At 51.0% G+C, this 26753-nt stretch overlaps 1 protein-coding gene across 1 annotated transcript in view; it reads right to left on the reverse strand.

Moving 5' to 3' along the window:
• Positions 1 to 5753: 5753 nt before the first annotated feature.
• Positions 5754 to 26753, reverse strand: part of PRKD2 (protein kinase D2) — a 31591-nt gene continuing 10591 nt past the window's right edge. The window contains exons 7-19 of the mRNA XM_058529673.1: positions 26088 to 26165; positions 25856 to 26009; positions 22535 to 22652; positions 21737 to 21814; positions 20180 to 20438; positions 18530 to 18582; positions 18339 to 18411; positions 17569 to 17675; positions 16568 to 16729; positions 13211 to 13309; positions 9389 to 9656; positions 6494 to 6579; positions 5754 to 6164 (exon numbers count right to left, since the gene is read on the reverse strand). Coding sequence (XP_058385656.1) covers positions 5967 to 6164; positions 6494 to 6579; positions 9389 to 9656; positions 13211 to 13309; positions 16568 to 16729; positions 17569 to 17675; positions 18339 to 18411; positions 18530 to 18582; positions 20180 to 20438; positions 21737 to 21814; positions 22535 to 22652; positions 25856 to 26009; positions 26088 to 26165 — 1733 coding nt within the window. The 3' untranslated portion in view covers positions 5754 to 5966. The remainder of the gene's footprint in view (positions 6165 to 6493; positions 6580 to 9388; positions 9657 to 13210; positions 13310 to 16567; positions 16730 to 17568; positions 17676 to 18338; positions 18412 to 18529; positions 18583 to 20179; positions 20439 to 21736; positions 21815 to 22534; positions 22653 to 25855; positions 26010 to 26087; positions 26166 to 26753) is intronic.

The following is a 26753-nucleotide window of genomic DNA, read 5'->3' on the forward strand; positions in this document are numbered from 1 at the left end:
CTCCTCTTCCACGAAGTCTTCCCAGCACTCAGCTGTAAAACTGGAGGTCCAAGCCAGCTAAGACCGACATCCTCCTATAAAATTATGCTTCTGAGCGGGGCCAGCTTCACGGGCGTGCAACCGGCTTAGCAGGACCCCGCACTTGGTTTAATGATCTGCTGTTACTGTCTTGAAATTCTTATATTTTGAACAAGGGGCCCCACATTTTCATTTTGCACTGGGTCCCACAAATTCTGTAGCCAGTTTTGCTTCTAAGAGTATAAGATCGGTTACATCCCAAATTCTGGAATTATAAGACCCTGGATGGAAGATTCTGTGATTCGACCAGAACGGAATCTAAGCGTCTTTTGTCTCCCAGATGCTGCGAGGCTTGGCGCTCACCATTCTAGAGTCCAGGGGCCTTTGTTTTACGTTCTAAGAGGCTTTGTTCTCAGCCTTCTAAGATGCTCTGTTCTCAACGTTCTGTGGTCCTAAGAGTCTGAGCCTGACATTCGTTTCCAAGGTTCCCTCCTCCCTTCCCTGGCTCCGCGAGCAGAGCTGGCGCCCCCTCAGGCGGCCAGCCTGTGTCACTACGTCGAGTGTGCGTCCCTACAACCTTCAAGGAGCTCCAATCTAGCTCCTTCTTCATCTAGCTCCAAGATTCATACCCATTTCTCAGACAGATCTTGACTCTCTAAAAGCCAGGGCCCAGAACATCATGTGAGAACCTCCCTATTTTATGACCTCCTGTGCACCAGGCGACCTTCTGGTCATAAGCTGGAGAGGCAATGGCAGTGATGGAGCAAAGACTCTGGAACCAGACTGCCTGGGGGTGAGCCCCAGCTCTACCCCTTTCCAGCTGGGTGACCTTGGGAAACTTGCTTAACCTCTTTGTGCCTCAATTTCCTCGTCTGTATAAGGGGTGTCGTAATACTGCCTGCCTCATAGAGTTGTTATGAGGGTTAAATGAGATATTTGTCAAGTGCTTGGAGCAGTGTCTTCCGTGTATAAAAAGCCAAAAAAGGTCCAAAAAATAAGCAAAAAATAATGTAGTGAATCCCAAGGAGAAAAATGAGTCCAGACTTTAGTAGATACGAACTTTATACAACCTCCCTCTTGTTTCAGACAGACCTGCACTATCCTTAAATGGCCTTAATTTTCCAACAATGGGGAGATGATGGGACGGATGCTAGGGGAATCCGGAGAGCTCGCTCTCAAACAAGATTTTCTTAGTAGTTAGTGTCGGGGGTGATGTCAGGATTGGTTTGTCATCCCTGTTGTTTGTGCAAAGCCAGTTGGACCATTTGCTGTGTAAAATTTTGGATCTGGAGCTGGTTTAGGGTTCTGATCACCAGGCTTTTGAAGATGAATATTCCTAGGAAGATAAATAAAAAGAGAACTATCAATGGTTGAATAAGGGTGTAAAACCAAGATTTGAGGCCAGAGGGCAGCCAGTTGAGAGGGTTCCAAGAAGCAGGTGAAAAGAGATCCTTAGTCGGTGGAGTCAGAACAGTGGTAGCAATTCTTCAGATTTCCCTGTTGCTTTCTTGATGTTCTTATTCACGGTGGTGATGTCTGAAGAGTTCCTGGGAATGAGCGGGCTGCAGTTGCTCCCAACACAGCACACGAGTCCCTCCCCTGGAAGCCCCTAGCCTGGGTACAGAAGCTGCCCAAATATGGTGAGAGGCCATATTAAATCCCTGGATTTACTCCCAAGCATTTGGCTTCTTGTTCCTTTAGATCCTAATGAAAAAAGAGATCACAGTCATCCTGGATCTTCTGTCTGTGGGTGCTCTTCAGCCGCCACAGGACTTGGCAGATCTCTTACATCTGTGAGGAGTTGGGGGCTTGAGAGGAGAAAGAGTGCAGCTGATGGATAGGGTGAAGGAGACTTGCAACTCTGATTGGCAGGATAACCGGAGCCAGTTTGGCTGGTAGATAGATACTAGTCTGTGAAACCTCCACGAGTAAAGAAAGTCTTCATCACTGGGGGCAATTCAAGACTCATAAAAATAATTGTCTTATTTATTTGAGCTGTCAGAAAACAAATGATGATTAAAAGTGGTAAACCAAGGAGAAGATACGGGCCCTGGACTGGGACCGTGAGATGAGTCACAAGAGGAGTGAAGCCACTGATCCTAAGACAAATTGTCAGCAGCATTGGTAGACTCAGGATGGGTAATATTTTGGTAGCCGGAAGCCCCGAGTGAGTTCAGTGAGGAGGTGGTTCCCGCCATTAGGGTTGTTACGGTGTCATTTGCCGCATAGAAGGTCCAGTGATTACAGAGACTGAGGCCCACGAAGGGGCTGTTAGAGAAGTCGGGAAGAAGCACATAACTCCTGATTCATCCCTAGTAAGGATCAGAGGAGGTTCCTGTGACAATGGAGCAGTGAGTTTGGAGGGATCTTTGAGGGGGGTATGTGGGACAATGCTCAATCCATGTGCAAAGATCCAATTTCCAAATCAGGTCACATTCTGCAGTACTGGAGGATAAGACTTCAACATGTCTTTTTTGGGGGGGGACACAATTCAACCCATAACAGAAACTCTTAACCCAGAAACTGTTGGACTTGCGTTAGTCTTGGGTAAAGATGAAATTAATGATGGGATAAATGCTTTCTGCGGATTCAGTTTTACCTTCAGGTGCAAGGTCATGTCCTAAATAGTGTACTTGTGACTTACAGAGTTGTCATTTGTCCCTAGATACCTTGTGTCCCTATAAGCAAGAGGTTGGGGGAGATATTGAGCGTCAGCAAGTGAGCTATTGAAATGAAGCGAGCAGATGAGAAGCTCATCCATATAGTGGATTCGAGAGAAATTGCAGACGAAAACTTAATCCCTCCAATGAGCATTCAGAGTCCCAGAAAAGTCAGGCTTCAGTGACCCCTGGAGGCATAACCGTCCCTGTGTATTGTTGACTTCCCCAGGTGAAAGCAAAAAGGGATTGTAAGCGGGGATGTAGAGGAATGTGACAGAAAGCAGAGGAGGTGTGAAGACAGTCGAGTGGGCGGTGTTGAAGGTACAGATGGAGGCCAGGGCGGTGTTTGGATTGGGAGCTCACGAGAACCTATTTGATTTACGGCCTACAGGTCTTGGACTAGCCAGCATCCCCATGGTAACATTGGGGTTCTTGACGGACAAGATGGGAGTGTGGCAGGGGCTGGAACGGGCATTAGGAGGCTCTGAGTGAGGCCTGGAGGCCTCTGGTGTCAGATCCTGTGTTTCAGGAGGAACATGAAAGGATCTGTTTCCACTTTAAGAGGTTCAGCCTCCGAGATGCACCCTCTGTTGAGTTGGAGGCCCAAAGAGAAGCAGGAATGTGGGTCAACATATCTTGACCACGTGGGCCTGAGGGAGAGGCTGATGGGTTTTTTGGCGGGAGGGTGAGGAAGGTTAGTGGACCATCTTAGATGGATAGGAGCAGTCAGGGACCATAAAAAATAGGCTCTCTTGTAAATGTGAAATCTTAACGTTCCAGATTGATAGAATAGCCCTTCTGAAAATATTTACTGGAGTAGTTTGAGTAAGAAACTGTGCGGGGTAGGAAGGGACCTAATGAAACGGAGAGTGCCTTAGACAAGCGTAAGCCATGTGGCACATTATGCCATTTCATCATGATCATTGCTGTGAACTGAGGGGGGACTGTGAGATATTTGTAGGGGAGGGTGTGGCTCCTGTGTGTACTGAAAAGGCTGCCCATTCATGGGGATAGTCATCTCCCCCTGTGGGTTGAGGGGTATTTATGAGCACAGAGGAGAAAGTCTGCCAGAAGGGAATCACTGGGGAGACTAAATCTCACACTTGAATTCCTTTTTGTGTTTTAAAATCCAGTGTCGAATACTACTCGGCCATAAAAAAAAGATGAAATCTTGCCATTTGTGACAACATGGATGGACCTTGAGGGTATGAAAAAAAATAAACCAGACAGAGAAAGCCAAATACTATATGATTTCACTCATATGTGGAAGATAAAACACCACCACCGCCAAACACACAGATAACAGAGAACAGACTGGTGGTTACCAGAGGGGAAGGGGCTTGCAGGAGGGCAAAATGGGTAAAGGGGCATATTTCTAGGGTGACGGATGAAAACCTGACTTTTAGTGGTGACCATGATGTAGTCTACACAGAAGTCGAAAATAATGAAATACACCTGAAATTTACATGTTATAAACCAATGTGACCTCAATAAAAAATTTTTTAATAAGTCCACTGGCCCTTTTCTTTACAGTACCCCCAAGTGTCTCTATAAAGATTAGGTGTTGGGGTATCCAATGGCCCTGATAGGATGGATTTTTTTTTTAACCTCTAATTGTTTAAGTTGTGGGACCTTAAATTGCACTGTGTGGATTTGGTTTTATCTGCCATGGCGTCCCAAATGATGTTGAGCTAGCTCATGGGACTCTGTAACTGAGGCATGCGGCCAGTTAACATTATGTTTTTGATCGTGTCTCTAATTTCTGGTCTCAGGTTGTTAATAAAATTAGTGGCCAAGATAGAAACAGTATGATTGTCAAGGATCGGACCTGAGGAGTCTTTCCATACGTTTCCTAGTCTGGGTCTGCCATTGGAGACGGATTCAAACCTCTGTCGTCTACACTCATGGATCTTAGACCAATCAGTTTTGAAGGGAGAGGCACTCATGATGGACTCTAAGAGACATCCCCCAAGAGGAGAGCTCAGATTTTGCCTCGGAGGTGTTCTGGCTCGTTTGGAGATCTTCATTGATGGAGGCTCATTTAGCGTTTTCAAATCAAAGAGCTGCAGCTCCGGAACCGACCAGCAGGTGAACTCGTTGCTATAAATGGGGAAGTTCCAGACAGTAAGTGGCTGATACTGGCCTAAATTGGCTGCTAAATATTGCCCTGTTTTTACGGGGCTCAGGAAAGTCTTTAACTATGGCATGTAAGTCTACGCATGACCAAGGTTTAAAGAGAACTTGTCCAGGTGTGTGCTCGGATGGCCCCCGTCAGCTGTGGGGCCAAAAATCTGGGTGACAACGGGAAGCTAGGGAGCTGGAGGGCAGGGATGGAAGGTGCAGAGAGGTTCTCTCTGCCTACAACCCCAGGGCCAAGATGAAACTTAATAAGTCAGCTCAGAAGAGCCGCCCTCATAGACCCCCAGGATCCCTCTAGGCTGCCCCACCCTCCTGGGCTCCCCCAGCCCAGCCCTGCCCACTCTGGGTCATCACTGTCCGGAAACAGGGCTGTCTCCCCACTGGATGCTGAACCCCCTGACGGCGGGACCTGGGCTGTCTCGGTCACCAGTGTCCCCAGCATCACCCAGCAGTGTGACAAATGGATGAACCAGTGAATGAGCACGTTCAGTATGTAGAGAAGTCATCACATCAATTTAAAAGAAAATACTAAATATTGTGTATCAGGTTTCTACTATGGGCCGACTTGTGCTAACTGCATTATTAATAGTTGTGAGTAGTACTAACACCACCAAATAAGAGATGAATCAAACAAGCCATAAGATTACTTGATTTTCCCTACACCCCCACTACTCGTCATATTCCTTCCGTGTTTCCTCCATTTCCAACTCTTCCCCACCTACTTCTGCTACCTCCATACCTTCCCTGCTTCTAGTCTTCCCTCCTGGCAGGCAGTGCTCCCTCTCTCTATTTTCCACCCCAGTTAGTCCTCCTCCCCCTTCAGTCCCCTCTTCCCTACCTGTCCCGTCCTCCCTCCATCCGCCTCCTTTTCAGGTAATCCTCCTTCCAGGTGAACTCGCTCTCGGTGAACGAGACTAATGATACGAGAATGCAGTGTGGCCAGAGACCGAGGCCGTGGGGCCTGAGATGAGTCCACTTTAATTGTTGGGGAATTAACTTTGGAAATAACTCCCCCAACGCCCGCAGCCCATGCTCCGCCCCCGGGGCGTGTCCCATCCAGTTTGGGCAGGAAGAGCTTCCCCTGGAACAGTTCATCGCTGGGGTGGTGCGCAGGGCGGGAGGCCAGCACGGGGGCGGCAGCACGGGGCCTCAGAGGACGCTGATGCGCTCGGCCAGGCCCTGCATCTCGTGGTCCTGCGGCGGGAGGGCCCCCCCGAGCTCCCCGTCGGTGGGCAGCGGGTGCTCTGCCACGAACTGCTCCCAGCGCGCGTCGTCACTCTCGTGCGTGATGTACCGCTCGCCCATCTTCCCCTCCAGCTCTCGGAGGTCCAGCCACGTCTGGTACTCCTGGGCCCGGGACAACACAGGTTAGCTTGGGGACTGCACGGAGGGCGGCCAAGGGCAGTGCAGCTGCGCCCCCACGTTACGGGCCCTGTCAGTGAAAGGCCGGGTACCAAGGAGGGTGAAGCCACGCCCTTCCCAACCTGCGCAGCCAATAGAGATTTAGCTCCACCCCCTTCTACTGCCCAGCCAATGGGAGGCTCAGCCAGATCCAGGACACCGTACCAACATCCTTCACTACCTGCGCGGCCAATAAGAGATCTAGTTCCACCCCTTCCTCCAACCCAGCCACTGGGCCAGCCCCGCCCCTTCACAAGCCCCGCCCCCTGCATCACCTGTAACCAGGAATGGCTGAGAGACTTGTCCACGCTGTAGCGCTTGCGCATCTTCACCTGCAGCAGGTTGTTGATGAGGTCGATGGCTGCGCGGGAAGGAGACAGCTTAAGTCTTGCAGGGTGAGGGCCGCCCCTCCTCCAACAGGCCACCCCAGCCTACCTTCCTGCCATCCAGGCCTTCCCTCTGCACTGGCCCTGGTGGCTCTGAAGCCTCACCTGCACCAATCACTCACCCACCAATTTCCTCATAAAATTACAAATTTGTCTCCTTCTCCCCCCCACACATGGCACACATACTAGCTCTTACATCTCTTCAAGTCGCTACCTCAGTTTTCCCATTCCTATGTCACCTTCATAAGTTTTGTCACACACAGGTACATACGGGTACACCTCTACTATTCTTCACTTAGTTTTGTTTGTTTGTTTGCTTGTTTGTTTATGCTGAGGAAGATTCCTCCTGAGCTAACATCTGTCACCAAGCTTCCTCTTTTTGTATGTGAGCTGCCACCACAGCATAGCCACTGACAGACAAATGGTGTAGGTCCACACCCGGGAACCAAACCCCAGGCTGCCGAAGCAGAGCGCATTGAACTTAACCACTAGGCCACCAGGGCTGGCCCAGTATTTTTCTTTAAGCCAAATCACTTATCCAGGATTACTGTGATGTGGAGAAAGCAAGTTGAAAAACATCATGTATTATATGCTGTCATCTGTGTAAAAAGGGGAAACAAGAGAATATATGTCCACATATTTGCTTGCATATATATAAGAGTCGTAAGAGCCATTGCCTTTGGGAAGGATGCCAGACAAAGAGTGAGAGAATTTTCACTGTAGACCCCTTTGTATATTTAAAAATTTGAACCATGTGCATAACCTATGCAAAAATCGATACAATTTCATTTCAAATCAATTGACTTTTTTGTGTGTGTGAGGAGATCAGCCCTGTGCTAACATCTGCCAATCCTCCTCTTTTTGCTGAGGAAGACTGGCCCTGGCTAACATCCGTGCCCATCTTCCTCCACTTTATATGGGACACCGCCACAGCATGGCTTGCCAGGCAGTCCGTCGGTGTGCACCCGGGATCCGAACCGGCGAACCCCGGGCCACCACAGCAGAGCGAGCACACTTAACCGCTTGCGCCACTGGCTGGCCCCCAATTGACTTTTTTTTTCAATTCACTTTTTAAGGTGAAAATGAATTTATATAAAAGGGAAATTTTACATCATCCTGGTCGATGGAAATCCAAAGATCACTTGCCATGTTCACAAAAAAAAAAAAAAAAAGAAAACAATGTTATTAGATGGTAGTGAGTCACGGATTTCCTGCAGAAGGCCTAGAGACTGAGGGCTGTTCTTTATGAAAAGGAGGATTAGCAAGTGGCAGGCATTCAAGACAAGCCAGCACTTGTCTGAGGCTCTCTCCTTGATCAGAAACCCTGAGGGACAAGGCCTCACTGTGTGGACCTTCTGAGTACAGGCCTTGTCCACACAGGCGCTCTGCTCTGGTCAACACCCACAGGCTCCCTCACACACGTCCATCCACACTCAAATTCACTCACGCACACTTCGTTCACTTTTACTGCGGTACTTCTGAGCAGGTCCCCAAAGACAACCCTGAGATCTCCAGAATTACTCCAGGACTCAAGTCAATCCACATTCTCATGGCTCATTGCTCACCTATCTTAGACACGCCACCAATACCTTTTCCTGCACTGCATAATGTCGCCCCCTCCCTGCCCACTCCATGAGGTCACACCCTCTAGGGCCCTTGCCCCTCCAATTCTTCAGAGACCACTCAACAACCTTCTCCTCACACGATCCCTTCTGTCCAACTCATCCCAGTATTCCCAGAACCTAGGATAGTCAGGACCAGGCACATACTGGGCACTCAACATGTACCTGTTGAATAAATTGTTATGAATAAGTGATCATCTTCTTAACCTCCCTCTCATACTCTCGCTGTCTTCCTGAGCTCCTGGCTACAGAACCTGCCCTGTGTTCTAACTTCTTCACAGCTTCTTGATACACCCCCACATCTTAGCCCTGCCCTGGGTCCATCCTCACGCCTAGCTCCGCCCCAGAGCTGTGGGCCTGAGGACTTAATTTTCCCAGGATCTTTCGCCAGGTGGCAGGCACGTCACAAGCCCAGTGCCACTCCCTGGCCACAACGCCAAAGCCCGTATATGCAGAGATCCCAAGGTCCGCCTCGGTCCGGGCTTCCCTCTCCTTGCAGCGCCTCCACCCCCGTTTCTCCCCACCACGAGCAACCAGGTTCCAGGTGTGACTCTGGTCTCAGGGCCTGTCCTTTCCTGGACAGCTTCTGAAACCCTCCATGGCCCTGCCTCTCCTCTAGCCATGCCCCTAAACCAGCCCCCTCCGTCACTGGACGGGCCCTGAGGCCCAGGTCCGCCCCAGCACCCGGCATATTAACCAAGCCCTTGTTCCTCAACCCTGCCCAATGGCGCCACCGCTCTGGCAGGGCTAACCCTTTCGAGGTCATAACCCCAAAGACTCCAGGCCCCAGGCAACGCCTTGAGAGGATCGGCCCCTTCTTCTGGCCACCCCAGCCTGGCTTTCTCAGGTCCAGGCACTCTCCAGGTCTGGCCCCAGACAGACCAAGCCTCACTCAGCCCCCAAAGTGCCACCCAAGGGTCTGTCTTAGCACTTCTGGGGCACTTCGTCTCCAATCCACATAATCTGGTCTAGGCCTGAATCCCGTGTAGTTCCACACACGCCGGAGTCCCTGCCCTAAGGTTCTAGGTCCCAGCGCATCACTGTTTAAATGACCAACTCCGCGCCCACGCCCACACGAGACTCCACCCTCCCTTCGAAGCCCCGCCCACTCCACCTGCGGCCACGCCCCTCGCCACGCCCACAGGATCCCAGCCCCGCACACCTCCCGCCGAGATGCGGCTCCACGGGCAGGCCGGGTACATGAAGGCGGCGTTCTGGATCTGGTCGTTGATGTCCTCGTCCTCGTTGAAGGGGAACGTGCCGCTGAGGCTGACGTACATGATCACGCCCACCGACCACATGTCCAGCGAGCGGTTGTAGCCCTGGTTGAGCAGCACCTCGGGCGCCAGGTAGGCCGGCGTGCCCACCACCGAGCGCCGGAACGACTTCTCGCCGATGATGCGCGCGAAGCCGAAGTCACACAGCTTCACCTGCCCAAGGCAAGGGTGGAGGGTCGGAAGGGGTGTTGAGGCCGCATTCCCCCACCCACAGTGTTCCCGGGAAAATCCAATGCTGGTTCTAGTCCAGGCTCCTCCACTCACTTGGGCACGTGACTTCCTCTCTGTGCCTCAGTTTCCTCATCTGTACGAGGAGGATCAAAACAGCGCCCATCTCAAGGGGTGGTCATGAGGATTACATGACTTAATCCATTTAAAGCTCACAGGACAATATAGGCCCTGCATGCAGTGAGCGCTTAATAAATGCTACCTGCCCCTATACTCTGCACATGGAACAGGTCTCTTAACCACCTTGCGCCTCTGTTTCCTCCTTTGCACAACAGAGATCCTACAAGTCCCACCCTTAAAGGGTGGTTGTATGGATGGAAAGAGTAAATACATGTGAAGTGTGAGGAGCAGCATCCGGCACAGAGCGAGCCTCGGTGATCTCAGGGGAGGGACCTGACTTCTCCTAGCGCCAGTTTTGTCATCTGCACCGGGGATGTTAATAGCAGCGTCCTCTCTGGCTTCCCTGAGGATTAAATGGGACAGGTGTGTAAACTGCTGACGGTGGTATCAAGCACACAGTAACAGGTGTGTGCCTACCTCTCCCTTGTTAGTGGAGGGATTCTAGGGTCATGGACGGGATTTGGAGCCAGCAAGACCTAGATTCTATGGGCCCTAGCAGTCCATAGGGAGCACCACCCCTGCTCAAAACCCTTCTGTGGCTCACTATTGCTCTCTGGATAGAGTCCAAAATCCTGGAAGCCCCAAGCTTTGCCCTCAAAACCAAGCACACCCCAACCCCTGACCCAAACCTCAACGTGACAGCCATACCACCGTATCGTAAGGTCCTTTTCCTTTTCCACAGACCTTATAGATCCTTTCTTTTTCTAAGATCCACCCTTTTCTACAGACCTTACAATGGAATATATTATTCCTGACACATGCTACAACATAAATGAACCTTGAAAACATCAACTAAATGAAGGAGCCTGTCACAAAGGACCACATATTATATTATTGTATATTCCATTTATATGAAATGTCCAGAATAGGCAAATCCACAGACAGAAAGTAGGTTGGTGGTTGGGGGTGGGGGGGAAGGTGGGATTGGAGGATGGTGGCTAAGGAGTATTCTTTTGAGGGTGATGAAAATGATTCACCCTCAAAATTCACTACAACTGGTGGTGGTTGCACAACTGTGAATACACTAAAAGCCACTGAATTGTATACTTCTTTTTTTTTTAATTTTATTTATTTATTTTTTCCCCCAAAGCCCCAGTAGATAATTGTATGTCATAGATGCACATCCTTCTAGTTGCTGTACGTGGGACGTGGCCTCAGCATGGCCGGGGAAGCGGTGCGTCGGTGCGCGCCCGGGATCCGAACCCGGGCCGCCAGCAGCAGAGCGCACACACTTAACCACTAAACCACAGGGCTGGCCCTGAATTGTATACTTGAAATGCTTGAATTGTATAGTATGTGAATTATATCTCAATAAAGCTGTTAAAAAAACAAAAGTACAGATCTTCCCACCACAGGACCTTTGCACAGGCTGTTTCTCCTGTCTAGAACACTTGTCCATCCCGAAAAACTGACTCCTACTCTTTCTTCAGAGAGGTTTTCCCTGACCCTCCAACTGGGCTATACATCTTCTGGTCATGTCAGCTCACAGAACCAAGTTACAGAACTCACCACAGATATAATGACATTTTTGTGACAATTTGATCAACATTTGCTCTTCTCTCTATGATCTGCACTGTCCAATATAGTGGCCACATGTGGCTACTCAGCACTTGAAATGTGGCAAGTGCATCTGAGGCACTGACTTCTTATTCTATTTAATTTTAACTAATTTACATTTAAAATCTGATATTTGATCCAGTATTGGGAAACTTTTAAATATGTTTGGAACAACTTGGGTATGTCAATCTACTGTTCCAACTGTTAATTTTATGAAATCTAAATACAAATCAAGTCTTTCTGAGGAAAATTTAACATCTGAAATGAGATATGCTGTAAGTGCAAATCACACAACAGATTTTGAAGACTTTGGATGAAAAGAATATTTCATTAGGGGCCGGCCCGGTGATGCAAGCGGTTAAGTGTGCACGCTCTGCTTCAGCAGCCCGGGGTTCGCAGGTTCGGATCCCGGGCGCACACTGATGCACCGCTTGTCAAGCCATGCTGTGGTGGTGTCCCTTATAAAGTAGAGGAAGATGGGCATGGATGTTAGCCCAGGGCCAGTCTTCCTCAGCAAAAAGCGGAGGATTGGCAGATGTTAGCTCAGGGCCGATCTTCCTCACCAAAAAAAAAAAAAAAAGAATATTTCATTAATAATTTTTATGTTGATTACATGTTGAAATGCTAACATTTGGATATACTGGGATAAAGTATTATTATTAAAATTAATTTCACCAGTTTCTTTTTACTTTTTTTAATGTGGTTACTAGAAAATGTGAAATTACAGATATGGATCATATTATATTTCTAGTAGATATGACTGTTCTGAATCAGGGTTTCTCAAGCTCGGCACTATGAACATTTAAGGCAAGATAATCCTTTGTTATGGGGCTGTCCTGGGCACTGTAGGATTACAGGATGTTTAGCAACATCCCTTGAGGCCAGTAGCAACGGTCCCCCCCGACAGCTGTGACAGCCAAAAATGTCTCCAACATTATCAGATGTCCCGTGGGGGGCACGATCGTCCCCAGCTGAAAACCACTGCTATAGATGGATATTCCTGGGCACAGAGATGGGAATGTTTTTGCTGACCACAGTTCTTAACACCCTAACATGGGGCCTGGCACATAGTTGGCACACAATAATTTTTAGTTGACTAAAATGAACCCCTGGCTTTTGAAATGAAGTGAACAAAATGATCGGAAAAGAGATAATAAAGCAAAAACTTCACAGGGAGGTGGAAGGGCTATAGGAGAACCTGCCACTAAAGGCCCTTAGACACAGCAGGCACTCAATACATTGGAGCTGTTCTCATCATCACCCCTGCCCCCAAGGGGGTTCTCAGTGCCCAGTCAGGCTCGTCAAAACTGTTTTCCTAACAGACCCACAGAAGAAATGACCAGCTGTCCCCCGGTATTTGTTCTCTGCTTCTCCCTTTAATAAACATCCTGAATTGAGCAGGCCACATGGTCACCCAGAAGAGACTACATTTCCCAGGCTCCTTTGCAGCCAGCCATGATCATGTGATCACGGTCCGGCCAATAGGATGTGAGGAGAAGATACGTGCAACTTCCCAGTATTGCTTTAGGGAAGGAAAGGGGTGTGTCCATTTCCTCTACCTTTTTCTTTCTTCCTTCCCCCTCCTATCATCTTTCACAAGGTGGGGGGCCACCGTGGTCCATGAAGACCAGGTAACTCCACACAGAGGCCAGGACACCCAAGGCAGCAGGAGCTGTGGTCCCCAACCCCATGGAACTGCTTTTTCAGCCCCAGAATGCTTATGTTGGGCTCCACAAGTGAGAAACAAGCCTTTATCTTGATTATAACTGGACTTCCTAAAATCAGGAGGGAACATAACTGACCTGAGGAAACGGGTCGGCTGATGCCAACAACACGTTTTCCGGTTTCAAGTCACAGTGGACAATGTTCTTGAAATGCAGGTGTCTCAAAGCCACCAGGATCTGAGGGTGGAGATGGGGTAAGATGGGGTAAGAAATGTAGAAACATGCCCGCCCCAGATTCCGCCTTCAGCAGCCAGCTCCCCAAACCCCATCCATGCCCCTTCCTGCACCCCTAAAGATGCCCCCCAGGGCCAGGGCGGGCGTTGGGGCACCAAAGAAGAATCTCAGAACCCCAGAACCGTTTACGCCTGAGATAGGAGCTGGACACATAATTCTAGAAAGGCTGAACTGAAACAGTGGGTTTAGGAAGATCCTGAGACCCTCTGGCATACAGTAAGCCCCCAATAAAAAAGAGCTATTAATAAAGCAGTGGCTTTCAAGGAGGTACTATTGTGTGACTCAATTTTTTAAAATTATTTTTCATTCTTTAAAAAATCGTAATACAAAACAACACAAGCAATACCTATAGGACATGTGTTATCTATCAAATGTAATACTCTTAAGAGGCGGGGGGGATTCTACAGCCAGCCTTCCCTGGTGGAAAACCTGGCCCTCCACTTACTACCTTGTGGCCTTGGGCAAGTCTCTTTACCTGTCTGGGTCTCAGTTTTCTCGTCTGTAAAATGGGGGTAGTAACAGTACCCATCCTCGTGGGTTGCTGTGAAGTTTAAATGAGTTGATGCATATAAAATGCTTAGGACAGTGTCTGGCAGAGAGCAAGCACTATATGTCTGCTATTATTATTGTTGTTGTTACTGGTTATTTTTGTGATGGCCTGTTGGCGAACACATTTTTGTGCCTGTTTCAAAGAAAGCTTCTCCTGCTGTATCTGTTCAGGATGGCAAGGTGAGCTGATTTAAAAAAAACAAAAAACAAAAAACTGATACCACTTCTAACCACTTATCTGTGGGAACCATGATTCTTCTTGATTCTGTGTAACCCAAACAAAATCCCGAATACACTGGAAGAACAGAGTGATGTAAGCACGACGTTGTAATCTATATCCTAGAACTTAAACATTTGTACTTTTCCTCATTGTTTTCGCTGCCATGACTTTTGAGCACGAAAATGCTATTTGAAAGCCACTGTTGAGGTCCAACCTCCTCATTCTACAGACGGGGAAACCGAGATCCAAAAGTGTACATGTACATCTTCTCCAGATTTCCTGTTTGTTGATTCCCCGCCCCTAGTTAATGTGGGGAATAAGGAAAGCAGATTGGAAGCTAGACAGACCCAGGTTCGAATCTCTGCCAGACCACTACCTCGCTGTGTGACTCCGGGCGAGACACAGGAACCTCCCTCCACCTCAGTTTCCTCATCTGTAAGATGGGGTTATAGGAATACCTACCTCAAGGGGTGGCTGTGAGGCCTAAACAAGCTCATGAGGTAAAGGGCTTAGTACAGGACACAGGGTAGGGCAGGCAAGGGCCAGAGAGCAGAAATCTGCAGAGAGAGAAAGAAAGCAGGCAGAAAGAGAGGAAGAGATGGAAGACCAGAAAGAAAGAGAATCTGCCTCAGTTGCTGAAGGCAGGCAGTTCCCTGTCGCCCCTGAAGTCTAGATGAGCCAGAAACCCTTAATGGGTTTCTGTCCTCACCCCGCAAGCCAGCCTGACAAAGGCCTACAGCTTGGGAGAGCAAGGGTGCTGGGCCTGGATGAAGGAAGCACAGCACAGGGGACTTTGCAACCAACAGAGTCAGGTGAGGGACCAGCCAGATGGGAAGGCCTTTCTGGGAAGGCTGTGAAACCCAGAAGCCACAGAAGGCAACATTTAACATTGTAAAAGTGAAACTCTATGGCAAATAAAAGCCATGAATGAAATGAAGAAAACAAATACTGGATAAAAGAATTGAACAACACAAATGGCAAGGATCCAATGTCCTTCATATACAGAGAGCTCTTACAATTCAATAAGAATAATCCAATTGAAAAATGGGCAAAGAGTACATAAAGCATAGGCTGAGAAACATATGAAAATATACTCAACCTCATCCATAATTTTTAAACTGCCAAACGAAGACACATTAAGTATCATTTTTCTTCTTATAAGATTGGCAATAATTTTATCCAGTGTTAGTAAGGAGTGAGAAAGTAGGCACCCCCAAACTCTGTTGGTGAGAGCGAAGATTGAAGGGGATTTGAGAGAATAACTGGGCAACATATTTAAAAGAATTTAAAGCACATTGCCCTGGACTCAGGAGTATACTATTTGAAATGTATTCTATTGAAATTCCCCCACCAGCCCAATGATGTCTGTAGATGGACGTTCACAGGATGTTGTCTGTGACGGTGGAAAAGTGAAAACAACCTACATGTTCAGCAGTTGGGGAATTTGGTGATATCCATCATGGGATACAATTCATAAAGAGGCATTTCTGCTAACTATGTATTGAAATAGAACAGTCTTCCAGAAGAGAGTAAGAGGCAGAACAACACACAGTGTTATAGAAGATGTGAAACCAATCAAAATACACACACGCACACAGAACAAACACAGAAAGTCTGTTTGGATATAACACAAATTAGTTTAACATTACTAGTTAAAAGCACAGATCTTAAGTTCAGATCCCACCAGCTGTGTGACCCCAGGCAAGTTACTTAAAGTCTCTGAGCCTCGGTTTCTTCAACTCTAAAATGACAGTGATACTGGCCGCTACCACATAGGTTGTTATGAAGAGTAAATGAGTTAAAACAGTGCCTGCTACACAGTCAGTGCTCAATCAAGACTGGTGACCACATTACTATCATCATCATTATTAGCATCCCCCATCCCTGCCCCGCCCACTTTGGGTGATCACTGTCCAGGGCTGGCTGTCTTGGTCACCGCTGTGTCCCCAGCACTGCCCAGCACGGGGCCCAGCAAGTGTCTGATGAACCATCTAATAAATGAACGAATGGGCTCCCACAGAAAGGCTTCCCTCGCCTTCCCATTTTCTACATGAATAAAGTCACGCCCAGGGAGCCTGACTCGTTATATAAAATAATAACAAGTATAAAGTAATAATCACTTAATATTTTTATAATTATTATTACTATTACAACTATGATTTTTTTAATTATCCTATTATTTTTCTATTATTACCACTCTATTATTATTACACTATCTGTCCTATTATTACTCTATTATTTTAAATTATCACTCTATTATTTTTTCTATTATTATGATTATTACTCTATTGTTATGTTTTCTATTATTGCTATTGTGACTTCCTCCCAGTGTCTGCCTGACCTTCTGGGCACGCGGGGCCTCTTGGAGGGGACGCCTGCCGCAGGGCAGGTGGGGAGCGGGGTGGGGGGAGGGGGGCGGTGGGCGGGCGCACCTGGGTGATGAGGAACTTGGTGAGGCGCTCGGGCAGCCGGCCCTTCTCGCTCGAGAGGATCATCTCCAACATGTCCCCGTGCAGCTTCTCCATCACCACAAACACCTTCTCGGGCGTCTCGAACATGCATTCCAGGTTCACGATCCCCGGGTGCCGCAGGCTCTGGGGCGGGGTGGGGGGCGGTGGTCAGGGCCCAGGTCCCCCACGAACTTGGGACCCCAGAGGGCAAGCCATGGGAGCAGGTAGATGACAGACAAGAAGAAGGATGTCCCTGGAGGGTGGGCACATCCTTCCCTGAGGTGGCACTGGGGGAGGGGAAGGGGCGTCCCACAGGGCCAGACAGAACCACCTTCCCTGCTCCACCAGGTGTCCAGAAGGATCTTTACATCCTGAAATTCTGGTGCAGGCCCAGCGTTGTGGGAAGGAGGGAGGGAGAGCATAGAGAAATGGGAACGAGCTTTGTACACCTGTATCCTTTAAATTCGTGCCCTCTTTCTTCCCCCAGCCCTGGCCTGGCTGAACCCCATCTCTCCCCCAGGTCCCCACCCAGCCTCCTCCCTGGGCCCCAGGCTCCAGTCCCACCCCCTTTCCACCCACCCTCCAATGGCAGCCCAAGGGGTCTTTCTAAAGTATTACACCTGACTCTGTCCCTTCCTTGCTCAAAATCCTTCCATGGCTCCCTAGTACCCTCAGGAGAAAGCCCACAGGTCCTGGCCTCACCTCCCACCACCTCCCTACACATATACCATCTAGTAACCTTGAACTCCTTCAAGTTCCAGAAGACTTCATGTTCCCTCTCACCTCCGGACCTTTGCACAGCCTGGTCCCTCTGCTCAGAACACCATCACCACCCCTTCAGTCTCAACATGCATATTCCCTCCTCCAGGAAGCCGTCTGTGACCACCCCCAGACTGAGTCAGGTGGCCCCCAAAAGGGGGAAGCGGGAAGGGAAGGCCCTCCCTGGGTTGGGGCAGAGCTGGGCCACAGACCACGGGGGTCACCTGTAGAATGGCCACTTCGTTCCGGAGCTGGCTCTCCTGCTTGGTGGGGAAACGCAGTTTGTCGATGACCTTTACTGCCACGTCCCGGCCCGTCTTCCGGTGCTTTCCTGGGCAGGGGGCAGGGGAGGGGGAGGATGAGGGGAGCAGGGTCTTCAAGTCCTGGCAACAGGACCCCCCCACCACACAGACACGGCCAGAGTCGGGCCCAGGCAGACGGAAGGCCATCAAGGTGTTTCTGAGGGGCCCCCAGGAGAGATGTGAGGGGCAGTGGGCCCTGGGAGTGAGGGTGGATTGAAGGAAGAGAAAGACAGAGCTCCGAGAAGGGGAATCTAGAACAAGGGAAACTGGACTTATAACCAATCAGGATCGAGGATCTAGCTCTGTGGCCAATCAGAGTGCAGAATTTACCCCTATTCACAATGGCAGGAAGCCCATTGGCTTTTCCCAATGAGAAAGGAGAGCCTGCAACCAGGTGCCCCCAGTGAGCCTCTTGCCAATCAGAAGAGGCAAGCATGTGGCCAATCAGAAGAGAAGAGGCGAGCGTGTGGCCAATCAGAAGAGAAGAGGCGAGCGTGTGGCCAATCAGAAGAGAAGAGGCGAGCGTGTGGCCAATCAGAAGAGAAGAGGCGAGTGTGTGGCCAATCAGAAGAGAGGACACGAGCAAGTGGCCAATCAGAAGAGATAGAGGTGAGTGTGTGACCAATCAGAAGAAAAGGTCTGGAGCCCAGAAACCCCAAGACCCCCTCAGATTCCCTCTGAAGGGTCCTTACCGCCATAGACCACTCCAAATTGCCCCGAGCCCAGCACCTCATCCGGGAAGATCTGGTAGACGGTGGCGATGTCCTGCGGGGTGCAGATGGAGATGGGGGGCTGCGGAGACCGGGGAGGGCGGGAGAGCCGGGAGGCTGGGCGGGAGGCGGAGGACACCCTGGGGGCCATGGGGTGTGGGCGGGGCTCTCACCACATTCTCTTGGATCTGACTGTTGGACACAGAGATGCTCAGAGAAGCTTGTCCTGGGGAGAGGGGAGAGTGGAGGTGAGGGGATCCCAGGCTCAGGATTACCTTCACCCATAACTCCAGAGGCAGCCTCTGGTGCCAGACCACCAGGTTCAAATCCACCCGAGTAATCCAGTGTGTAACTTCAGGCTACTCACTTGTCCACTAGGAACCTCAGTTTCCTCATCTAGAGGACAGGGATAATAAAACGACCTCCCTCATAGGGCCAGTGGGAGGAGTAAATGAGGTGTGCTGAGGGGGCTTGAGGAGTGATGTCACGAACGATTTCATGTTATGATCTCAGCGCCAAGGGAGGCAGGCTGATCCCATTTCACAGAGGGGGAAACTGAGGCTCAGGGGGAAGTTCTGAACTGACTCCAGCATCTTCCCCTGAACTTGCCCCCCTGCCAACCCAACCAGAGCCAGACATTTCCAAAGTCCCGATCCTTCTGCCATGTGAACATCGCTCCCCTCCCCATTCTGGTCCTTGCCCCTCAGCCTCCGCCCTGGTCTCCCTGTCCCTGCCCTGCTCTTTCCTCTTGACCCTCCACAGGGAAGGCAGAGGGATCTTGCTGAAGCCAAACCTGACCCTGTCCCTTCCCTGCTCTAAAGCCTGCCATGGCTCCCCAGTGCCCTCAGGGGAAACCCAAGCCCCTTAAATGACCTATCAGGCAGGGTCTGGCCCCTCATCTACCTCTCTGACTTCACCCTCTCCCATGCTGTTGTGTATCCTGACACACCGGCCTCCTCCTTGCTGGGCCTCAAATCCAGCAAGTTCTCTCCTCTCTCCGGGCCTCTCACTTGCTGGTCCCGCCGCCAGGAAGGCTCTCTTTCGCTCAGTCTGGACCTGGCTAAATCCTCCTCGTCCTTCAGTCCTGGCTCAAATGTCCCACTCGGGGCAACGTCAGATGACTCTAGCATGTACATGTTCCACGTCACACTTGTCATTCGTACAGGATGATCTGATTAATGTCTGTCACCCACACGAGATTACAAGCTCCAGAAGGTCGGGAGCCTGGCCCCCTCCGATCGCCCTCTGCCTCCGCCTGACCTGATTTCCCATTTGCCTTCCCCATCTCACCCCCCTCAGCTTCCTGGTCTCAGCCCAGACACTGCCTCCTCCAAGAAGCCCTCCTGGATACCCAGCCTGGGTCAGGCACCTGCTCTGGGCTCCCCTAGCCCTCTGGCTCCCATGTCCCAGCCCTGCTCATTCTGAGTCATCACTATCTGAGGGCAGCTCCATCTCCCCCACTGGACTGTGAGCCCCGTGAGGGCAGGCTCTGGGCTGTGTTGGTCACAGTGTGGCCCCAGCACTGTCTGGCACAGGCCAGGCAGAGGGAAGGCACTCAGCAAAGGTATGAATTAAAAAGTCTGAACTCACAATTCAGAGGAGTTGTCACCACCTGTGGCAAGACTCAGAAAGGGGAAGTGGCATGCCCAAGGCCACACATGAGAGCCAGGGCTTAAAGGAGGCTTGGATCCAGGCCCGCTGAGTCTAGAAGCCACATTCACCACTGTGCCATTCCCTGCCTTCCCCTGGCTCTTCCCTCCCCCAGGACCCCGCCCAAGCCCTCCCAGACCCATCCTCTCAGGGACCCGGGGTGGGGGACTTACTGTGGGGTGTGTGGCCCGGGGCACTGGGTGCGTCTTGGAGGATGACGGGCATCAGGGCCTGGCGGATGGCCGTCTCCCAGCCCCGGGCGGCTTCAGCCCCCTGCCCACTGGGCCCTCCTGGGGCCCCGCCAGGCGTCTCGCCCACGAAGTAGGTGGCATTGGCAGTGACGATCTCGAAGCAGTGTGGGTTGGTGCCTGGCGGCACGAGGCTGAAGTTCTGGGCGGGCTCCACGGCGAGGATTTCCGACAGCGGAATCTCCTGGCAGGACACAAAGCCAGCACAGGTGAGGACACCAGGCAGACTGTGAGGCTCCCCTTATTCAGAAGAGCATGAGGAATCTAGTGTCAGTGGGGAAGGGCCTGGTTCGCACGGAGGGGTCAGGAAAGGCCGCCTGGCAGAAGTTACACTGAAGCAGAGAACAGAAAGGTAAGAAGAGGCCAGCTGGTGGAGGAATGGAGGAATCAGCATGTGCAAAGGCCCTGAGGTGGGACAGGCTTACGTTCAAGAACACGTCATATCCCCATCACATGGATGGTGCCTGGCACACAGTAGGTGTGCCATGTTTGATGAATAAATGAAGGACATGAGGCTAGGGCCAGGCCACGTAGGGCCTCATGCACCACAGGGAGGAGCCGGGGCTTTGTCTCCAGGGCGCTGGGGAGCCATGGAAGGCTTTAGAGCAAGGGAAGGGCAGGTCTTTCTGGGTGTGTGTGGAGGGTGGATGGGAGAGGATGGGACTGAGACAGGAGACCAAGGAGGAGGCTGAAGGGACCTGGGTGGGAGAGAAGGTGCAGGGTCTATAGGCGGGGAAAAGAGTGTGCTTTGAAAAGTGTTGAACGAGAAAGGGAGGGAGAGAGGAAGAAAGGAAAGAACAAAAGAATGAAAGAGGCACAGACTTATGTAGCCGATAAACAGGAGACAGAGACGAGGCAGTGGGGATGGCATTTTAGGGGGGTTTGAGCATGATGTGAAGGATGAGAAGGAACCAGCCATGGGCAGTGCAAGGAAGATGCTCCAGAGCAGCTAACAGGGAGGCGTCTGGGGTTTATTCTAACGGCACTGGGAGCCCTGGGAGGGCTCTGAGGGTTTTAATCAACTCCTCTGGCTGCTCTGTGGGACAAGACTGTGGGGACAGAAGGAAGGACCCAGTGAGGACGCGGCTACAACCACCCAGGGGGGATACACAGTGCTGGCCTGGGAGGTGGTGATGAATGCAAATAAATAACCCAATACATTAACTATAGAGGAATAATGATAACACACGCCAGGCCCTAAGCTAATTGTAGATTCTCTCTTTGAAGGGTGAGAGACGTGAGGCGCAGAGGGGTGAGGTGAGTCACCCTGGGTCCCCCAGCTGGAAAGTGGTGGGGCCGGGATCAAACCCAAGGGCAGGGCGGCCAGGTGGGGGCACCTGATGGGATGGGAGCGGGCAAGCAGCGGGTGGGGAGAGGGTGTGGTGGGCGGGCGGGCGTTTGGCTGGAGTAACCGGGAGAGGAGTGGAGAAGGCGGCGGGCAAAGCCGGGAAGTGTGGGGGAGCCGGGAGCGGGAAGGGCCACCTTGTAGTATCTGTTGGTCGTGTTGTTCTGGAAGAGCGTGATGCACTTGCAGTCCAGGCGCCAGTAGTGCCGCTTCCTCTGTCGGGAGAGGAGCCTGAGACGGTGAGGCGGTCCGCCCGCCACGCTGCCTGGGCGCCGGCTGGTCCTCCAGCTAAACCCCGCCCCTAGCGCTAGCCCCGCCCACAGGCCCCGCCCCCTCCCATCACTACAACCCACCCCTCTAATTCTAGCTCTCCCTCCACACGGCACCACCCCCCAACCTCGTCCCCTCCTCAAACTAATCCTGCCCCTCCCTCCTTAGCTCTGGCCCCACCCCACCCTGCCGCGCCCCATAACCCTCTCTAACGTTAGGTCAGCCTCCAGCCTGGCCCCTCCACGCCCCTAACCCTGCCCCACCCCTCTCTCCTGCCTGCCCAGACCCGGCCGCACCACTACAAGCCCTCCCCTCCCCTCCTTTCATTCCAAATTCACCCTACCTGGCCCCATCCCATACCCTTCCCTTCTCTGTTAACTGTATTTATGCCTCCAGCCCGGCCCAGCACCACCTGATCCCATCCTCTATAGCCCCAACCCTTCTCAACCCGCCCCTAACTCCAGCTTCTTGCCTCCTGGTCCCACCCCTCCCTTGACCCTGCCCTTAGCCCCGCCTCTTCTCTAACTCCTGCCCCGCCCCTCGCCCCATCCTCATAACCCGCCCCTCTAATTCTAGCCCCGCCCCTAACTCTGGCCCCGCCCAGCCCTGCCTCCTCCCCCTGATCCGGCCCCGCCCCTCGCTCTGGCCCCGCCCCGCCCCCTCACCAACGTGTCTTTGTTGCTGTAATGAACCATCCAACCCTCGCGGAGCGTGGTGCTGGATTTCCGTGTCGTGTGTCGCACCGACTGCACCACCCTCATTAGGGGGATGTACCCCAGGGAGCTGAGAGGGTTGGAGGAGAGGAAAGGGCGAGAGGTTACCAGCAGAATAGAACCATAGCTTCTGCAGTCACGGGGCATCTCTGGGCAGGGGCAAGTGGGGGTTTTTTGGCCACATTTTTTCCCCTGGGGATTCCGGATTCCCCACAATGCGGAAGGGGACTCTTGAGAGGGCCACATGAAGAGGCTGGCTCCCGAAGTCAGGCTGCCCGGCAGATGACCCTACTTCTCTGTGCCTTAGGTTCTCCACCCAAAGGGGTCGCTGTGAGGAGTGAAAACCTTTCTCAGGAGCTTGGCACACAGGGGGCCTCCAATAAGTGCTAATTAACAGGCAGCCCAGCGATGTGGACCAGCTGTGTGACAGTGGGCGAGTGACTCAACCTCTCTGTGCCTCATTTCCCTCATCGGTGCACATGCTATTATTACAGTGACTTGCGCGACTCCAGAACCAACAACCCCTGGATCCCTGCACTAAACCAGGACTCGGGTGGCCTTGGCACTTCCCTTTCCCTCCCTGAGACTCGGTTTCCTCATCTGTGAAATAGCTGCCTCTCCCAACACCTCCCTCCCCCAAGTCCTTCGAGGTCCAACTCTGATAGCCTATTAGTCTGTTACTAAACACTCCCAGAAAAGACATGGGAGAAAGGGAATCTGAGGTTCCAGGCTGCTCAGCGCAGGTGGCAGCAGTGGAAACCTGCAAAGCCATTCCCGCTCGGGCCTTGTCTCCCACCCTTTCCCCTGGCCCTCCCTGCTCCAGCTACATTCGGCTCCTTGCTGTTCCTGGAAAATGCTTGGTCCCACCTCAGGGCCTTTGCACATGCTGTGGTCCCTCCGCTTGGGAGGCTTTTCCCCCAGATATCTCCCACATGGCTCCTTCCCACCCCTCCTTCAGATCTCTTCAAATGTCACCTCCTCAGAGATGCTTCCTTGAATGACCCAGGCTACAATAGCACGTTCTCCATTCTCTATCCCCTCTCCTTGCTTTATTTTTATTTTATTTTTGATAGCAGCTTTCAATACCTGATGCTATGGGTGCATTTATTTATTAGCTGTTTCCCCCAAGAGCATGTCAGCTCCGTGAGGGCAGAGAGGTTGTTCTGTTCACAGCTGTGTCTGGGGTCAAGAACCCAGCAGGTGGTCACTAGCCATTCCTAGAGGCACCGTGGAAGTGGCCACCTCCCCCCCTTGTTTACGCTGCCCTGGCCTCTGGGGTGCGGGCTCAGCTCCTCTCCCTTATTAATCATTGGCTGAAGCCTCTCAGCCTTCATCTTCTAACCTAGCAATGGGGATAATGATCCTTAAGGGCAGGATTCTGTTCAAGAACAGATGCTTAAAATGATGGGCTCCACAGCCCACGATTTTTTAAAAAAATCATGCACTCATTATTAAAATATATGTATATATATATATTTTTTTTTTTCTGGTGAGGAAGATTCTCCCTGAGCTAACATCTGTGCCCGTCTTTCTCTATTTTGTATGTGGGATGCCACCACAGCATGGCTGACGGCTGGTGTAGGTCTGCACCCAGGACCCGAACCCAGGCCACTGAAGCAGAGTGCGCAGAACTTAACCACTACGGCACGGCGCCAGCCCAAAAATATTTTTGAGTATATACCCTTAATACATGCATATTTATTTATACATGCATTATTGTATTAATACAATATCTTATGTTGTTCTAAAACATACACAAAAAAGTAAAAACATTGAAAGAATGAGATTAAAAAAATAAAGAGAAATGGAAATTCAAATAGTGTCTTCCCATCCCCCAAATGGATCATCTCTCCCTCCCCACTCTGGGGACTCAAGATTGAAATACTAGGGAGGACTCCTTTTCCCTTTTTTTTTTTTTTTTGCTGAGAAAGATTAGCCCTGAGCTAACATCTGTGCCAATCTTCCTCTATTTTGTATGCGGGTTGCTGCCACAGCATGGCTAACAAGTGGTGTAGGTCCATGCCTGGGAACCAAACCTGTGAACCCGAGGCCGCTGAAGCAGAACACACCAGACTTAACCACTACACCACAGGGCTGGCCCTCTTTTTCCCTTTTCTGAGCACTTACAACCCAGCAAGCGCTCCACCTACAGGATCTAATGAAATTCGCACAATCTCTGTGAGGAAGGTGCCATCATTGCCCCTGGGGGAAACCGAGGCACACAGAGACATGACTAGCAGTTTAAGTGACGGGGCTGGGACCTGGACCCGGCTCTCCCATCTGTCAGCCCCCAGCGCCCCCAGCACCCTGAGCTCTTAGGCCTGCTGTCTTCCTGCCTCCTCCATGAACATTCCTTCCACACTCACGTATGAAGCTAGGCCCCGTCCTAGGCACTTGGAAAACAAATAGCCTTGCCCTTAAGCACTTGAGCTCACATTCTAGTGGAGGTGAGGAAATATGAATTCCATTTATCACATAAAATGCATAATTAAGTAAAAGTTGTTATTATTTTTCAGAGCGTCCATGCCCAAAGACAGCCATTGCCTGTCGGGTCTTTGGGAATATTTCCCTGTTCCCATTTTACAGATGGGAAGACTGAGGCATCAAAAGGGGAAAGGACTTGTTTAAGGCCATATAAGTCAATCTGAGGCCAAAATAGCTGAACGAAATGGATATTTTCCCTTCCTTTTTAAGATTTAGTGCTCTGTGATAAGAGCTGACACGATTTAACACTTACTGTATACCAGGCACTGTTTTAGGTACTTCATTTTTTTCATTCATTTCCTCCTCACAATAACCGTATAAGGTAGGTACTGCTTTATCCCCATTTTACTGATGAGGAAACTGAGGCCCAAAGAGGTTAATCTCTTGCCTAAGGCCATACAGCAGCTTTGTTGCAGGGTCCATGTTCTCTCATTCTTTGTACCGTCACTCTGCAATACAGACTGTTTCTGGAAGGCCCCACCGGAAACTGACCCCAGTGGCATCCTCCACGGAGAGGAGCCAGCCGTTGGGAGGCAGGGAAGCCAGAGGTTTTGACTATATACCTCTTGATTGACTGTATTATCAATTTCAAAAAAGAAATACAACATCAATTAAAATCTGCCTCTATGAAAACTTTTTAAAAATGTAAAGCAGGAAAAAAAGTTAAGTTAAAAAATAAAGTGTGGGTGCTTCAAAAGGTCCACCTTGGGCACCTGGGAAATTTACAAGTACAGAGTGATGTCAACCCACTGTGGAGACGGGGAGGGTGCCGGAAGGTGCCCCGGGTACCTCTGGGCCTTGCCTCCCTCGCCTTCCTCCTCTTCGCTGGCGTGGAGGGCGCTTTCCGAGTGGGAGCCTGGGATGACGCCGGAGTCGTCCGACTCATCCAGGAGGGCGGTCTTGTCAGACTCGCTGAAATCAGTGGCCTCCTCCATGGGCACATCTGGGGGGACAGCGGCATCAGAGGGGCCTCCACCCAGTCCTACCCGGCCCCCTTCCCGCTCAGCCCCCAGCCTCTTACCTCCGTTAATGAGCGCCTCCCCCAAGCAATCATTAGGGACACGGGTGGCACAGCGTTTGTGACAGTTAAACTTGCAGTCTGGTAGATGAACAGGGAGGAGGAGACAGGTGGGAGGGGGAAGAGAGGTCACTTGCAAGGGCTGAATCTTGACTCCTAACTCTCAGGCTCAAAAGAGTCTGCTCTTGCGGCAGGAAACCTGGCTGACCCTTCCCTGGTCGTCCCCTCTTTGAGCCAGTGTCCCCAGCTACAGAGAGGCTCGATTCAAGAGGAGGGCCAGGTTAAGTGTCTATGGCTTTAAAGCCCTGTGACTCTAAGAGTCTAAAGTTCAAACAGTGCAAATATCCATTACCCTAGACTTCCAAAATTCTAGAATGTAACAGGCTCTAACATTCTATGATTCTAGACTTTGAACACTCAAGGGCAGGGTTTCTCAACCTTTGGCACCATTTGGGGCTGGATAATTCTCTTGTGGAGGGCTGTTCTGCGCATCATAGAATGCTTAACAGCATCCCTCACCTCTACCCACTAGAAGCTAGTAGCATCATCCCCATATGGCAAACAAAACGTCTCCCAGCCTCCCCTGGGGCGGGGGGGCAGGGGGGCAAAATTGTCCCTGGTTGACAATCGTTGCTCTCAAGTTTGATGATTCCAAGGTTCTAGGATTCT

This window comes from Diceros bicornis, chromosome 34 (genome assembly GCF_020826845.1).
Source record: "Diceros bicornis minor isolate mBicDic1 chromosome 34, mDicBic1.mat.cur, whole genome shotgun sequence".
NCBI lineage: Eukaryota > Metazoa > Chordata > Mammalia > Perissodactyla > Rhinocerotidae > Diceros > Diceros bicornis.